The sequence below is a fragment of the Rattus norvegicus genome, chromosome 3 (genome assembly GCF_021556685.1).
Source record: "Rattus norvegicus strain SHRSP/BbbUtx chromosome 3, alternate assembly SHRSP_T2T, whole genome shotgun sequence".
NCBI lineage: Eukaryota > Metazoa > Chordata > Mammalia > Rodentia > Muridae > Rattus > Rattus norvegicus.
Window position 1 is genome coordinate 86,205,891 of NC_141536.1, and position 18,464 is coordinate 86,224,354.

Consider the following 18,464-nt stretch of genomic DNA (forward strand, 5'->3'; position numbering starts at 1 on the left):
GTTTGACCATTAATTTTATTTACTACAGTATAAGACAATTACATTATAAATTAATGCCATGTACTATTTGATTTGAAAAAATGAGTAATCATTTAGTAGTAAAATAATGACACTTGTTTTTTTAAGTTTGAAAATTAATTAGTATAAAGGCCAACTTAATATAATTTTTAAGGATGGACCATGGGTGTGACTACATTGCCTCCTAATAAAACTCTTAATAGGAAGGTAATTGTTATAATTAAATCTCTTGACAAGCATGGGAAAGGTAGATTTTTTTTTAAAGCAGACAAAATAAAGAGCATCAGAATTTCCTTCTGCTGTAGAAACTCTACAACTGAACATTTTGTTAAAGATTGAGAGATATATTTAAGCACTGTATTTCTTGGGAAAATAAACTGCTTCAGAGATCTTCTCTGCCTTCTAGTACTAACTATGCTTTATAACTCCACAGGGCACCCTTCACTGGGAAAAGCTAGCACTTCTGAAGAAGATGCTTCTTCTATACTTAGAATTTATTTATGAATAGACAGTGTGTAGTGCTCCAAGTACATTTCTGTCAATTAAGTTCTTTGCTATGTTCTCATCACCTGCGTGTACTTATGATCCTACACGTAAATAAAATATAATTCGTATTTATGATGCCTTAGCAGTGATCTAGTATTCTCTTGATATAGAACGGGCTGTACCAGCAGGCAGAGGAACCCTCAACAGATATTTAGAGTCCATGATGTACTATCCATTGTGGGTTATAAGCCAGAGAAATGAGGCATGCCCCTGTACTCTCAGCTGAAGTTTCCTCAGGAGACATGACCACATATAATCACAGCCTGAGTTAGACATAAAAGGAGCTTTGACAGAAGTATAAATAATGCTTGTTATAAATGTGAAGGAAAAAAGAGTAAAGACATGTCTCCAGAGGGAAAAGCAAAGAAATTTTACCCAAGGTTTCTAAGCAAGACTTTGCAGAGATTGCAATTGGAAGGAATCTCATATGACAAATAACATTTTCCTGCCCTGGATGACTGCATTTCAAAATTTTAAAACCACATTTGATTCAATCCTAGATGCCTGGATCAAGTGCCATGGGAGGATTTTTCTAAAAAATCCTGGGAATTCCCTCAGGCTCTCCTGCAGCAGGAAACTCCTGTCTTACTACCATATTCTCCCTGGGTCTTCACGGTATTTCAGGTTAGCTGCACTTTATACTACTTTCTTGTTACATGTCGGGTTCACACACCAGCACATTTTTAATCACGAACTACTATTAAGTAAACAAAACTACATATGTTCTACACAAAAAAATTATCTGTTTCTTTATTTCATTAGCACAAATACATCATTTGAGGGTAATAAATACTTTGATATCCAAGTAGCTGCAAATTACTTTTATTTAGTGAACAAATCTTTTTCCTCGGTTTAGTTTTAAAATGTCCATATGAAGCTATGATATCCCTTAATGGGGCTAGCCTAGTACACTAATGCAAGTAAAAATATTTCCTTTTGTTCATTAGCAGAGAACTGTAGAAAGTTTAACTCATTATTCCTAACTGTATTAGGATAAAGTAGCAGCTACTGAAGTAAATATATGACATGTAAACTCCATTATTTTTAACTTCATATTACATATCATCACAAAAAACACAAGTTAATAATATTCAATATACTAGGCTTGATAACTGATGAAGCATTGTCTTTAGTTTATTATTTAATAGGGGAACATGACAGTAGTTAGCTTTTCCCCAATAATGCCATATTCTGCCCATCTAGGAATGAATATTCCCCATTTCCATGGACTTTACATACATGGAAGAAAATCCAGGATGATTTATTTAAAAGGAATGTCTCCCTAAGTTCACTCTATCTTTCTTACTGTTACAGAAACCAGCAGCATTTGAGATGGTTTGGACTCATATACACAGAGCCTAATAACCATAGGCAACTGGCTTAAAAATTATCAACATTTATTGGGACAATTTTGTAAATGTTATAATGATACAGACTATATTATTCTTCCAGATATAAATACTGCCATAAAGAAGACAATGTAGGGTTTTTGACCTGAAGTATCTCATATAAAATTATTAGTTTGTAATGTTTTCTCCTATTTATACACTCTCAATTCTACTGATAGTTTCTCTTGTTATGTAAAAACTTTTTAACTCATATAATCTCATTTGTCTATTATTGTTTTTCAATGCTTGGGGGAGATATATACAAAATAATATTTCTATACTAATGTCCTCAAATGACTTTTTAATATTTTCCATACTAGTCTTACAGCATCAGCTGTTGTGTGAAATCCTTTAGTCCCTTTTTAGTTTATTTTTTGTAAGCTAAGATCTTATGAACCACAATATGGTATTGAACTCACCATATACCATGGATAGTCTTAGATTTTTATATTATTTGCTCTTATGACTTAAGTTCTGGGATTACAGGAATGTGATACTATGTTTGCTTATAAGTTATTGAGAATCAATATCATGGTCATTTACATGGCAATCAAGCACTCTATCAACAGGCTATACTCCTAGTTGCCATAATTTATTGGAATTCACATTTCAAATGAACAAAGTAATATAGATTTGAAAAGATATTTCAAAGATATACAAAGCAATATAAAGAAAATCAAATTTAGAACTTCTCACTCCAAATTTTATATGCTTGCTCACATAGTAAAAATTATATATATATATATATATATATATACTTATATTCAACTATGATGCTTTGAAACTTGAGTATATTATGTTTATGTATATGTATATATAATCAAGCATCATACATACAAACACACACACACACACACACACATATATATATATATATATATATTTCTAGATTCCCTGATAATATTGGCCCCAAAATGAACATTTAAGGCAACATTGATTATTAAAGGAGAAAAGGAAAGTGAATGTTGCAACCAAGGAATGTTCATTTAATTGACTAGTTTTAGTTCTGTAGGTCTTTGGCTGATGAAACAATGTAAATATCATGTTTTAAAAGCAATTTATCCAAGTGGTCACTGTGAAAAATTTCCTAAACAGAATACCAATAGCTTATGCCCTAAGAACAAGAATCTACAAATGGAACCTCTTAAAATTGCAAAGCTTCTGTAAGGAAAAGGACACTGTCATTACACAAAATGACAACCAACCAATTGAAAATATCTTTCCCAATCCTACATCTGATAGAGGGCTAATATCCAATATTTAGAAAGAAATTAGAATCCAGAGAATCAAATAACTTTATTAAAATGGGGTACAGAGCTAAACAAAGAATTCTCAGCTGAGGAATATCGAATGGCTGAGAGGCACCTAAGGAAATGTTCAACATCCTTAGTCATCAGGGAAATGCAAAACAAAACAACCCTGAGATTCCACCTCACACCAGTTAGAATGGCTAAGATCAAAACCTCAGGTGACAACAGATACTGAGGAGGATGTGAAGAAAGAGGAACAGGCTTCCCTTGTTGGTGGGATTGCAAGCTGGTACAACCACTTTGGAAATCAGTCTGGGGATTCCTCAGAAAATTGAACATAATACTGCCTGAGGACATAGCTATACCACTCCTGAACATATACCCAAAAGATGTTCCAGCATATAACACGGACACATGCTCCACTAGGTTCACAGTAGCCTTATTTATAATAGCCAGAGGCTGGAAAGAACCCAGATGTCCTTCAACAGAAGAATGGAGACAGAAAATGTGGTACATCTACACAATGAAGTACTACTCAGCTATTAAAAACAATGACTTCATGAAATTCTTAGGCAAATTGATGGAACTAGAAAATATCATCTTGAGTGAGGTAACCCAATCACAAAAAAACACACAGGGTATGAACTCACTGATAAGTGGATATTAACCCAAAAGCTCAGGTTACACAAGATACAATCCACAGACTACATGAAGTTCAAGAAGAAGGATGACCAAAGTGTGGATGCTTCAGTCCTTCTTAGAAGCGAGAACAAAAATATTCATAGGAGAAGGTATGGAGACAAAATTTGGAGCAGAAAGTGACAGAATGGCAATCAGAGCCTGCCCTAACTAGGGATCCAGCCCATATACATACAGTCCCCAAACCAAAAAAATATTGCTGATGCCAAGAAGTACATGCTGACAGGAGCCTGATATAGATCTCTCCCAAAAGGCTCTGCCAGAGCATGACAAACACAGAGGTGAATGCTTGAAGCCAACCATTGAACTGAGAATGGGGTCCCAATTGGAGGAGTTAGAGAAAGGATCAAAAGAGTTGAAGGAGCTCACAACCCCATAAGAACAATACCAACCAACCAGAGCTCCCAGCTCCTAAACCACCATCCAGAGACTACACATGGACAAACCCATGGTTCTAGGTGCATACGTAGCAGAAGATGGCCTTGTTGGACACCAAAGGGAGGAGAAGCCCTTGGACCTGCCAAGCCTGGATCCCCCGACCCCGACCCCTGTGTAGGGGAATGTCAGGGCCGAGAGGCGGGAAGGGATCAGTTCTTTGGTGGGAGAAAGGGAATAGAATTTGAAATGTAAATAAAAAATATCCAATTAAAAAATAAAGTAAATAAAATGAAATTAACTTATCTAGTTACATAAACATGATTTATTTTGATAAAATTCACCTCCAATTCTTTTCTTAAATTCCCTTTTCTTTTTTCCATATCAGGTAATTTAAATTCTTATGGATTATATTAATGATACCATTTGGCATGTTTGTGATGGGGTTTGGATATATAGAAAACCAAGATTAATAGTAGTGAACCACTAAACTAAATGATATAGTAATATTGTGCTACATCAGCAATGCCAAATTATAAGTGTGTTTCTAATGCTACATTGAAGTTTGGTTTTATCACCATTTCTTCAGTATATTTACCAGTAAATAGAAATAATTTCATACACGTATTTATGCCCTGTACTGAACTGTCTTAACCATTTGGTAGGCAGATGAACAGATGGTTAATAAACTTTATTAAATCAGGTATTACATCAAATATTATTGGGAGACAAAGTTAATAGAAGGATTCAATGGAGTGAATTTTAAAGCTGAAGGAAATAATGGGGGCCAGGTGGACATTTGTCTTAGACCCCAGTGCAATAAACTAGAACCATAGATTGGTTTGAATATACAACCTATTTGCCTACCCTTTGAATGCAGAATTATGGTAGTAGGAGATGTCAGTAAGAGGGATGAGCTATCTAAAATACTAATCATTAAATTTATTCAAATCTTTCATTTTTCTAAATATAATCTGTACATTGTTTTTTTTTTTTTTTTTTTTTTGGTTTGGCTTTAAAACTGACAGTTTGGATAAAGCCATATTATCCATGTCCCTTTTTTTCCTTTAACACTGTAACTGTGATTGTATGGCTTTTCTTCCCATGATGCAAAGGTGTAACCATATCAGTGTATAAATTTTAGCTTAGTTTTATGATACGTAACTTTTTGGTGGTTGATTTTTTTTTTGCATGACCTGTTATCAGTTATTTAGTAAAGGCAGAGTAAGAGAAGCCTGTAAATTTCCAAATAAATATTGTACATTAATAATTTTAACATATTTGCATGCCACTGTTTTGTAATGAAGAAATTTTATGAGCAGAAAATGACAGAAAATAGCTGAAGTGAGTGGATTTTCTTTTTGACTTTGGTATGTTGTACTAATTTCTATTATTTAGAATTTATTAAGTACTTTGTGTTTGGACAGAGTTTATAGGCAGCAATTAACCACTTACCTGAGATAATTGAGGCCATTACTCTCACTATAATATGCTTGTAAATTTTAACAAGCAAAATTATCTGCTTTAAGTTTATCTACATGTGTGTAGGTATATGAATGTGCACAGGAAAGTACGTGTTTATATTGGGACACTTCAGGTTTCTGATGAAATACTGTATAGCTTTTATAATGTCATAATGTATTATAAATAAAATTTTGTTATGAATGATAATATATGAGGCACTTTGAATATCATATCTTGGTTACTTTCATAAAAACTATATTGAAATGAGAGAAATTTGATGAACAAGTAATGTCTGACTTATATGACATGCTTTATTTAGACAACAGTAACCGTTTCCGTAATGTGTTAAAAATTCACGGTGACCTACTCCATCTGAGGGGGTGACCTTTAAGGCTGTCCCCTTCACTAGCCATGTGACGTTTTCCCCTTAGGATTTCTGCCAATGAAATAATGTTTTGCTGTATCTATATGTTACAGAGGAGAAAGATTCTTTCCCTTCTTAGAACACAGTCATAAATAATTGAATTTAAGAATTAAAAGTTCAGTCAGTGCTTTGGGGATGTTATATGAAAAAATAATTATCCATTGACTATAGAATCACACATAGCATTTTTAAATGATCTAATATATTTTTTGTGGATAAACATTCTTTTTCTAACTTTGACACTACTAATTCATTCACTTCTCAAACTACCTACTCAGATAGAAACTAGGTAGAATGTATATTTTAATTGGCGCCATGAGGCCCAGAGGAACATTCCATTTAGTACTGAGTGTTCTAAGGTATCACTCTCAGTGTTTTCTTCAGTTGTGGGTCTCTGTATTTGTTCCTATCTCCTAACATCAGAAGCTTCTCTGATGGCTGAGGAAGACACTGACCCAGGAGTACAATAGAATGCCATTAGGAGTCATTTTATAGTTACCGAGTTTATTTCTAAAACATAGTACTTAGTTACCTAGCTATCTAGTTTCAGGCTCTTGCACAGCTGAGCTATGTAACACATGGGCTCTGTCTCATGCAGTGGACTATAATCTCAATCAGATATCAGTTGGTCGCTTCCAGAACTTTTGTACCACTTTTGCTCCAAAATATCTTCAAGGTAGAACATCACTGTAAGTAGCTGGATTGCTATTTGACTATTTGGTAGTGTGCAAAGTACTTTTAGTACTATGAACCTAATCAATAGGAGTGATATATTTTCATAAGAATTACAGAAAAATACTTTATAAACCTAAATATTACAGGATAAAATAAGTTATTACCTGGAAAAATTAATAATACTACTCAGAGTGATTTTTAGATATGAAAATAACCCTTTCAAAATAAAGTACCAGTACTTGGGACTGGAGAGATGGCTCAGTGTCAAAGACGACTGGCTAATTTTCAAGGGAACATAGATCAGATTACTTGCACACACATTGTGGCATACAGCCATCATTAGTGACCTAATAACCTACTCTGGCTTCCACTAATGTCACGCATGTACAATTTGCATATGCATGCATGTAAAGCAAAATACTCATACACATTATAAACAAACAAACAAACAAAACACCACCAGTATTGTTCACCAAATCGTAGGGGAGGGGATCTAATTTTAAATTACATCTAAAATTTGACATAATCTTTAAAGACCACAAACAACTGAACAAATGCTGAAAAAAGAATAAGGATAAGGCAATGGAGTATCTGCTCTCCAGACTTATGGTAAGAAAATATCGCTGGCACTGGCATTAAAAAGAGCACAGGAAAAGGGATAACATTTGAAATGTAAATAAATGAAATATCCAATTAAAACATGAGTACAGGGGAATGGAGCTGAACACAAGAACCAGGAATAAATAAAACTATGAAGTCAGAAACACAAATGATGCTATTTGGAGAACAGTGTCTTTAATAAGTGGGCTGCATATGCTGATTACCCATTACAAACACATGAAACTAGATACATGCATCTCACTTATGTGGCTTGTAAACACCTGTAAGCTCAATGCCAAAGAATATGATGATGTCTTCAGACCCCTCTAGGCATGAAGCACATGTGTGTGTGTCTCACACTCACACACACACACATGCACACACACACACGCAAACGCACACCCACACACACAAACACATACACACGGGGGGGGGGAGGGAGGGAGAGAGAGAGAAAGAGAAACTACATACCTAAAGTAATAAAATAAAATATAATTAAATCAAAATTTAAATTATTGTGATAGTTACACTAAAATATACTCTATTAAACTGATTACTTTCTTGGGCTGAAGATATGACTCATCAGTAAAAGAGGATACTACTCTAGAAGTTCTAAGGTTGGATCCCAGAACCTATATCAGGTAACTCAAAACCACCTGCAACTCCAATTCTTCTGTATCTAACACCTACTTTTGTTCTCCAGGGCCACCCCACTCATGTGAGCAACAGGCTCCTCCCCCTGGCACATATAAATACCTAATTGAAAACAAATATATTGAAAAACAAGTACTCCATATTGTGGATTTGCTTCCCCCAAATTTGCACAATAATCTGCATATAAGATACTGAGGTACCCAGCAACTAGTTGGTTTTGATTGGTAAATAAAGTTTCCAGTAACCAATGGCTGGGCAGAGAGAAAGTGGGCTGAGTGATGTGGGACAGAGAACATAGCTGTGTTGTAGGTGCAGGGAAACTCAACCCAAGAGGGCTGTTTGTCTGGGTCCAAGACAGCCAAAACGGAATGTAGGTTTTAGTAACTAATAACTCTGGAAAACTGAAGGGGAGAGTGTTAGCCACGGGAACGTTTGGAGGTGACCCAGGCATTGAGCTGTTTAAGGCATATTAAAATATAAGACTGCCTGTGTGTATTCTTTATTGAGGAACCCAGGGCATTGGGGTTGGTAGAGAGGAGCACAACCAACACCATGGTCAGGACAAATTGAGTATAATTATTTGGGTTCAGCAATGCTTCACTTAACTATTTATTTTAAACATTAATATCTTTTGAGATATTTTTACAATTTGACCATGAACAAATTTTTAATTCAGGAAGCACATTTATGAAAAGACAGATTTTCTTTAAAATTTCTTTTTACATACATTTATGTGTGTGATACTACATGTATATGTGTTTGTGTGGTGTGTGTGTGTTTGTGTGTGTTGTTTGTATGTATAACTGTATAAATAGATGTGCGTGTGTATGTATGTGTTTTTGTGTGTGTATTGGTCTGTATGTGCTTTTCTTTGCTGTTTGTGTACATGTGCATATGGAAGCATGTGTAAGCATGTGTGTATATATGTATATCCAAGTGCACATTGCTGCATGTGCTTGCATGTAATGTGTATGTATGGCATGTGCATATGTGTATATATGTATATACTCATTTGCACATGCATGCATTTTTGCATCGGTGTATATCCATATGAAGATGTAAAGAAAACATTTGCAGTCAGTTTTCATTCTGCCATCACCATGTGTGTTTCAGCAGGTTTAGTGGCAAGTGCCTCTGCCCGCTTAACCATCTCCAGCCACTCAGATTGATGCTCAACTATGTAATTCCAAATGTGTTCCGTGTTGGCTCAGCAGGCTCAGTGTCATCTAGACACTTGGAGGAGCATATACCTGTGTTCCTTCCTGGGTATTCTATGAAAGAATGACACAAATCTGTTTTTCTGGGAACTCTAGAAGCTGTGACAAAGATTAAGTATTGAGTAGCATTGATTTAAATAGCAAAATAATTGGTATATACTTAGGATTGCTGCAAGCAAATGTGAAATCTAAGCAATGATCTCCCAGGGCCTCGAGAGTCCTCCTAAAGGTTTATATATCACAGGGTCTTCATCACAAATACTGATGGTTCCTGTTGAAATATAAAGGCTGCCATAGAAAATGCAGTAACAATCCAGATTACTATGTTTCACCAAATGCATATTTAATTATAAAACAGAAAACTGGCTATGTTTTGCTAATTCTGAGCTTCATTACGCTTTCGCAGTAACTTATGAGCTAGCCAACTGACAGATTAACATTGTTGCCTCTTCCCAAAGCACACATGCCAGAGCGCTCACCTTCAGTTGCAGTAATAGTTAGCTGTGAGTGTTGTTGGGTTGTAATTAGGCTTGGATGAGTTTGTGAAGATAAATCCCTTGTGAAGGGATTAGTTGCAATCCAAGGAGTCAGACAGATCTCTCAATCTTTCCAGCCACACTCTCTGAGGAAAGGCAAGGCTGCATGAATATAGAGCACAAATGTGACTACCCATCAGCCAGAAAAAGGACCTTGAACAGGAATCCCATTTACTGACACCTTGATCTCAGATTTGCAGGTTGCAAGTCTGTGGGAAATAAATATCCGTTAGTTAAGCCACCTGGTATATGACATTTTGATATCAGGACCTAAATTGACTATGACAACTCTATACACTTCTCTGGTATCTGAGGTCAAAGTCGAAACTCTGCACCAAGCAGTTCCCAATATATGAATTCAGGGACGGTTTCTTTCTCTTCTTCCCAGACAATGTTCCTTTGGACTATTTGATGAGTATTCGGTGTATTACACAGTCTGTTAACTAATCATTAATGACTTTACCATATTATAGGTTTGCTTTATAGAATTAATCATAATAATACTCAAATTAAAAGACTTTGATATAATGAGTCCTGTCAAAATAGTGCTAAAATAATTTTCACTCAACAAATTTAATAAGTCAATTTTTTCTGTTTAGTGAGAAAAGGCAACTCCTGGGTTGTTTTTCTCCTTTTCCTATAAAAGGAACAATGAATTATAAAATAGTTCTAATTATAAAAAATAAAATCGGGAGCCTCCCACTACCTGCTCTCAAATGACAGCTGTCAAGATGAGGAGCGGGCTCCCACCATAGTATACTAGCACTGCTACAAGCAACATCTCTGACATTTCAGAAGAGGAAATGCCAGTGTTAATTTATCAACAAGCATATTTTAACATTCACTCCAGTTTCTCAAGATTTGAGCTGGTTCCTAGAAATAAAAAAAATCAACGACCCTTTTCCATGTATCATCCATACCTACTTTAATATGGCAAGTGAACGCGGATGACTGGCACCTTAGTCCTGGAGGTGGCCCTACTCAGAAGAGATTCTCCAAAATGTTCATTACATAAAATTAAGTCTCTGGCTCAATGTGAACAGAAGCCACACTTGAATTGGGTAAGGGGCAATACAGGCATTGCTTTGGAAGAATTTTTCACGCTTTTTTCTATTAAGTATGGAATCATACACATATTAATAATAACAGTAGATATAGAATCTCATTAAACCAATGCTGTACAGTCACATTTCTCATTTCATCCTTTCCCTCAAAATATTCACACAAAAAATGAGAATCTCTGAATTTACAAATGGCATGATACACTGGGCATGCCAACATATGAATAATAGTTGTAATATTCAATGGTTAAGTATGTTCAGATAACAAATGAGAACCTCAATACACCTTATCAGAGGTAGCATGAATGTTTTTAAAAGTGGTAATGATTGAATAATACATAATTCCTGGCATATCAACATTAGTCTAAGCACCAAAGAAATTTCAGTGAATAAAATACAATATTTTAAAACCAAATAAATTGCTACAGCTTTATGATAAATATATTTTAAGCAGCTGGTAAAATAGATGATATACCAATTAAATATATCAAGAACTAAATTATGCACAGTGTTTGAAGTGGGTCTGTAGTGTTGGAAAACAGCCAAAAGCAGGAATTGAAGAAATACATTTCAAATAGGGCACGGATTAGTCACATCTAAATATGACATCAGCATTAACAAGTAGAATAAATGGCAAAAGACAATGAATTGTTTGATTTTTATTATTGGTATTATAAAAAAAACATATAATGGTCACATACACATAATAAGAATTCATTTCTCACACTTCAAAGACTTGGATTTCCACTCCTATGTTTGGTACCAACAGAGTCTGTATTTCCTTCTTGTTGCTATGTACATCCAAGAAATACATCTTCACAAAGCAAAGGAGAGAGAATGGTCAGATGTCTCCTCTGCAGGGTTCAATTATTATTCATAAGAACAGTGATTCCCTGAATAATGCTTTCCAAAATTTCCTCACTATCACTGTATGGTCATAAATACAATTTGAATTTTAAAGGGATACAGACATTCGAAGCAATGCACTCATGTCACCCTATATTGAATAATTATGCCATTTTATGGAATTAAGAACACCGTAAAAGTATATTTCAGGTAGAGGTAACAGAAATACAAAGATTAATAGTCATAATTTAATGGCCAAGGTACTAACGTGCTGAGATCAGAGATCACATTGTTTCCTTAAAGTAAGATGTGATGGTAAGACATAGTTCTGATGAAGAGAACAACAAAGTGGTTCATCATTGCATACGTTCCTCCTGAACATGTGATTCATTATAGCATTCTTTACAACTCTCCTATATAGAGACTTTTGAATAGTAGAGAAAGAATTACTCAGCCTAGAGGAAGAAGACAGGATAGGATTCACCTGGAAGGCTTGCAGGCCTGAAGATTCCCTTTCGATTACTGTTAGCAGACCTGTGGTAAACATAAGCATATTAACAAGTAGCAAAGGAATTGGAAAAAAAGCATATGGTTTGGATGCTGAATTGAAATAGGATCTCTGGTACATTAAAGTTAGATGGTTCTATCTGTACAGTCTGTAGTACATGTAAACTGGACCTCTTTTTTTCCCCTTTGTATTCTGACAAAAACAATATAGATTAGAGAAACCTGGTGCAATGTGAACTCAGACCCCATGGGACTTTTGTAGCAATCAAACTTTATTATGTTACACAGTTAGGGCATCTTGATTTAACACTGGAATCATAAACCTGACTATGATCATAAACCACACAATAGAATGTGGGGTTGGTCCTAAAATAATTTATCCCGTAGATCAAATTTCTGGGTCAATAAATAAAAGTGTTTATTGTGACAGAGTGAGTCTGTGCTTGGCCATATAGACATTTATTTATATCCTGAGCTCACCCTAAACAAAATTAGTAATTTAGATCATGATTTTTAGTCCCTTAAGGTAATTAATTTTTTTATTGAACTAATAGATTAAGTTTCACATCTTATGTATTTATTACTTTCTTTTCATAGGAAAGTCAATTTCACTGATTAGAAGTAATTGGCAATAAAAGTCTGGTGTGGACATTCATTCAATCCCTTATTTAGAGACAAGACATTATTTTATATATGCTATAAAGACTAAGGGGACAGTTTGTGATTATATATTGTGATTCTAAATTGAACTTTGGAGGTGACTTCTGAACAATCTTTTAAAGGAAGTGAATTATAACAAACCTAACCTAGAAAAGTGTATTCTAGACAAAAAAAAAAAAAAAAAAAAGCTCTCGCTTTATGACAACAAACTATCACTACTTGAGTGTAATGAATTCTGCAATAAAGGGAAGACATAGTGGTGGACTGCCCTGAGAGGATTTTGTGAATGGTGGTTGCATTATATTTACATATAAGAACTTATAAATTAGAACACAATGCAACCATGTAATACAAATAATGAGAATAGTTATTCACAATCAAATTCAAAACAGGAATTTACAGGTATTAACATCTTTATAGCAGCTTATATAGGTCAGTATTCATCACATTGGAAGTAACAGTGGTTTAAAAAATACATTTTTTAAATTTACTTTTTCACTTATTCACTTTCCATCCCACTCATTGATCCTCATCCTGATCACATCCCCCACCCCACCCCACACACAATCCTATCTCCATCCCCCTTGTCTTTTTCCTCTTATCGGGTAAGATTTCATGGGTACCTTCCCTCCCACCCCTCCCACCCCTGCCACCCCTGCACTTCAAGTCTCTGCAAGGCTGGGCACTTCCTCTCCCACTGAGGGCAGACACGGCAGCCTAGCTAATAGAACATATCCCACATTCAGGCAACAGCTTTTGGGATAGCCCCCACTCCAGTTGTTCAGGACCCTCATGAAGGCCAAGCTATACATCTGCTATATATGCGCAGGAAATCTCGTTACAGCCAGTATATGTTCTTTGGTTTGTGGTTAGTTGACTCTATTGGTCTTACTGTGGAGTTCACATCACCTTCATTCCACAATGTTTTCTCTTATTTTCTCATAAGAGTACCCAAGCTCCATCCACTGTTTGGCTCTAATGTGTATATCTGTCTGAGTCAGCTGCTGGGTGGAGCATCTCAGAGGACAACATGCTCCTATCTATAAGCATAACAGAGTATTTGTGGTAGCCAGAAGCTGGAAACAACCTGGATGGCCCACAATAGAAGGACGGATACAGAAAATGTGGTTCATTTACACAATGGAATACTACTCAGCTATTAAGAACTAGGGCATTTTAAGATTTGCAGACAAATGGATGGAAAAAGAAAATATCATCCTGAATAAGTTAACTCAGACACTGTATGTTCCCTCTAATAAGCAGATATTAGCAAAACAAAAGTACAGAATGCCCATGATAGAGTCCAGAGACCTCAAAAAGGTCAACAAGCTGAATGACCCAAGTGAGGATGCTGCAGTTCCACTTGGGAGGGAGAAGAAAGCAACTACAAGGGGGAAGGAGGAAGGGAGGAACAGAGGAGAGAAAGGAGATGGATTTAGGAAAGGAAAGGGGTGGGGGTAGAGGAACATGATCTGGTATCTGGTGGGGGGAAAAGGACTTAAGCCCTGAGGGCCAGCAGAAAGAATTAAAACAGGCAACTTTGGGAAGAAGGAGGTTATGAGGACCCTCCAAAATGCACCAGACACCTGGGAAGTGAGATACTCTCAGGACTCAAACTGGAGGGGGTTAGATGAAATGCTCTACAGTGGAGAGAGTAGAGAGAGAACTTGTTGAGCCCACCTCCAACAGAAAGACCGGGCATCAACTGTGGGGGTTGCTCTCCCTCAGTCAAAACTCTGACTCATAATTCTTTCTATCTGAAAGAAATGCAGGGATGGACATGAAAACGAACCTGAGGAAAAGAAGTTCCAGAGACAGTCCAAAAGGGGATCAAGCTGAAGGGGAGGCCCAAGGCCTGACACCATTACTGAGGACATGGATCACTCACAAAAAGTGATCTATCATGATTGCCCTCCAAAAAAACCAACAAGCAGCTAAAGAATCAGATGCAGATATGTGCACCCAACCAATGAACAGAAGCTGCTGACCTCTCTTGTTGAATTAGGAAAAAGCTGGAGGAAGCTGAGGAGGAGGACAATCCTGTAAGAGGACCAGCAATCTCAATTAACCTGTCCCCAAGGTCTCTCAGACACTGGATCACCAACCAGGAAGCATATACCAGCTGAGATCAGACCCCGAACTCATATACATCAGAGGACTCCCAGGTCTGGGATCAATCAGAGAAAATGCACATAACCTTCAAGACACTGGAGGCCTCAGGAAGTTTAGAGGTCTGGTAGGGTGGGTGGGATGGGGACATCCTCATGGAAACAGGGGTAGGGTAGGGAGTACGTATGGGATGTGGAACAGTCGGACCGGGATGGGAAAAAGTCTGGAGTATAAAAAAATAAATAAATAATTAAGCTCTGTAAAAAAATTGTGATAGTGATTGCTGCTTGCTTCTGGGATCTGCCTCAAGGTGTGTCAGTTGTTGCTTGGCCAGGCCCTCAGTCTCTGCTCCACCCCCTGTGCTTGTATTTCTTATAGTCAGGATAAATTTGCAGTTAAAAGTTTTGTGGGTGGTTGTGTCTCTGTTGCTCCACTGGGGTTCCATTCTAACATCTAATAAAATAGCTGTTCAACCAAAATTAATCAAAAGAGACAGGGAAGAACACTTCATACTCATCCATGGAAAAATCTACCAAGATGATATCTCAATTCTGAAAATCTATGCCCTAAACACAAGAGCATCTGCATTTGTAAAAGAAATATTGCTAAGGCTAAAACTCCCACACCAAACTCCACAAATTAATAGTGAGAGACTTCAACACCTTGTTCTTACTAATTGACAGGACATCCAGACAAAAATTAAACAGAGAAATAAAGTAACAGTCATTTTGAATCCAATGAGCCTAATAGACATTTATAGAATATTTCACCCAAACACAAAATGATATACTTTCCTCTTAGCACCTCATGGATCCTTCTCCAAAATTGACCATGTAGTCATTCACAAAGCAAGCCTTAACAAATATGAGAAAACTGAAATAATGTTGTGTATCATATTAGACCGCCATGGATTAAAGCTGAACTCCAACCATCATCACAAGAACACGGGATTGCCTATGTACTCATGGAAATTGAACAACTCTCTACTCAATATGTTGTTCCTCATATGCGAGCACCAAAAGACCACCAAGAAATCGATTCAACTCTGGTGCAATTTCACTAAGGTCTCTTTATTTCAAGCTGGATTTTGGACCACTTTGCTGTCTCTGATGCAGCAGAGTTGGAGGGTGAAGCCCTGAGCTCTCAACAGGACAAAGTTTTATAGAGAATGGTAAGCAAATAAGGGGGTTTCTAGCCTGGCACACATCTGACTGGTGGCCATTAGAGAATTTTGTTTGCCTTTTAACATAAATGACTGATGCTAAGAGTCAAACAATAAACTTAACTTCTGCTTTCATCCTGATTGGTGGTTGTTAGGAAGTGAAGTTCTAGGGGCAACCTGGAGATGTACGTTTGTTGGAGAGTAGCCTTGAAAGTGGTACTAGACACTGACTTGCCAGTTAACTCAAGTTCACACTTAGGTCAGATTCTCTAAGATGGTGTCTGAACCTAAGATCTAGTCTCTCAAATGATATCTGGGTCAGGAAAGAAATAAAAAACACTTTCTAGGATTCAATGAAAACCCAGATTTATGGGACACAATAAAAGCAGTGCTAAGAGGACAAGTTCATAACACTACATGACTCCGTAAAGAAATTAGAAAAGAGTTTTCACATCAGCAATTAAAAGGTACACCTGAAAGCTCTAGAAAGAAAAAGAAGTAAGCACACCAAAGAGGAGTAGAATGCACGAAATAATCAAAATTAGGGCTGAAATCAATGAGTTAGAAACACAGAAAACAGCACAAGAATCAAGAAAACCAAATGCTGGTTCTTGAAGAAAATCAAAAAAATAGACAAACCCGGAGCCAAACTAACCACAAGACAGAGGCAATCCGATAAACAAAACCAGTAATGAAAAGGGAGACATAACAATTGACACTGAGGAAATTCAAGAATCATTAGGTCTTGCTTAAAAAGCCTATATTCCACGAAGTTGGAAAATCTTAATGAAATGAGATTTTTCTAGACAGATACCAGTTCCCAAAGTTAAATCAAGTTGAATTAATTAAGCAGTCCAATAACCCCTAAAGAAATAGAAGCAGTCTATTAAAAGTACAGAATTCTACCAGAATTTCAAAGAGATTACACCAATACTCCTCACCTCAAACTCTTCCACAAAATAGAAACAGAAGGAATACTGTCAAACTCATAAGGCCAACAATCACTCTGATACCTAACCACACAACCACTCAACAAAGACGGAGAATTTCAGATCAATTTCTCTTTTGAACAATGATGCAAAAAATACTCAACAAAATACTCACAAACTGAATCCAGGGACACATCAGAGATATAATCCATCAACATCAAGTACGCTTCATCACAGTGATATAGGGATGATTCAATACATATAAAAAATCAATATAATCCACCATATAAACAACTGAGTGAAAAAAAAAAACACATGATCATCTCATTAGACACTGAAAAGCCTTTGATAAAACCCAACACACAGACTAAGCTCCCATGTCTACACGGTTAGTGAAAAATAAAGTGAAGTGAAAATTCACGGTCATCATCTATTTCTTCTCTGTGAATCACACTGTCTTGAAAATGCACCTTTAGATGAAATATACAGAGTTTAAATTATTAAAGACACATGTGGAGTCTGCACTTTTGAGAAATGCTCGGTAAAAAATTCAAAAAGAATGAGAAACTTATTTTTCTTAATTAGACATACTCTTAAATCTGAGGTGCCTGAGGAATTATCAGAAAAAAATAGGACACATGGAGTGATTTCTCAAAATACAAGATATATGTAAAAAAAATTTTAGTGATTTCTGTTTTGAGTACTGAGAGTTCTGAGTGCACTCAGACATTTTACGTGACAGGATTTTATTAATGTTTTTAAATGGGATCAACAAATCCATCTTTCATATAATTTGCATAAGTGGTTACTGATATCATTAAGAAAAACCAACTTCAACGAAATCATGACTTATTGATGTCCTTTCTGTGATATAGTTAGTCATTTTTATGATGTGGGCTATAAAATGGTTTTTATTCCTTTTTTTCTCTTTTCTATAACAAGATGCCGTTTTACCTGGTATTACTTATATAGTCCCTAATGTCTTTATGACATCAATTTATTAGTCAGCAAATGACTTGGTATTCTTTTTATTTTTTTACTAATTAATTATTTTATTTATTTACATCCCAAATGTTTCCCCCCTTCTGGTAACCCCTTCCAGAGTTTTTCCACCCATTCTCCTCTCTTTCAGCTCTGAGAGGGTGTCCCACATCCCAGGCATCTCCCCGCACTGGGGTATCAAGTCTCTACAGTATTAGGCACATCCCCTCCCATTGAGGCCTGACAAGGCAACCCTGAACTACATATGTGCCTGGAGCCTCAGGCCAGCCAGTGTATTCTCTTTGGTTGCTGGATTAGTCTATGGGAACTTCCAATGGTCCAAGATAGTTGACACTGTTCTTC

At 36.2% G+C, this 18,464-nt stretch overlaps 1 protein-coding gene across 13 annotated transcripts in view; it reads left to right on the forward strand.

Moving 5' to 3' along the window:
• LOC147995597 (uncharacterized) overlaps positions 1-15,156 on the forward strand; it is a 50,779-nt gene extending 35,623 nt beyond the window's left edge. For 7 of the 13 annotated variants that reach the window (XR_015683676.1, XR_015683681.1, XM_087654942.1 and 4 more), the window contains 2 exons: positions 1,065-1,188; positions 14,685-15,156. Coding sequence is in view for 5 of the 13 variants with exons in the window: in XM_087654942.1 (XP_087511068.1) it covers positions 1,065-1,188; positions 14,685-14,817 (257 nt within the window). In the remaining 8 variants the exon portion in view is untranslated. The remainder of the gene's footprint in view (positions 1-1,064; positions 1,189-14,684) is intronic. The other 6 variants (XR_015683675.1, XR_015683677.1, XR_015683682.1 and 3 more) reach the window with 1 other exon arrangement.
• Positions 15,157-18,464: the final 3,308 nt, after the last annotated feature.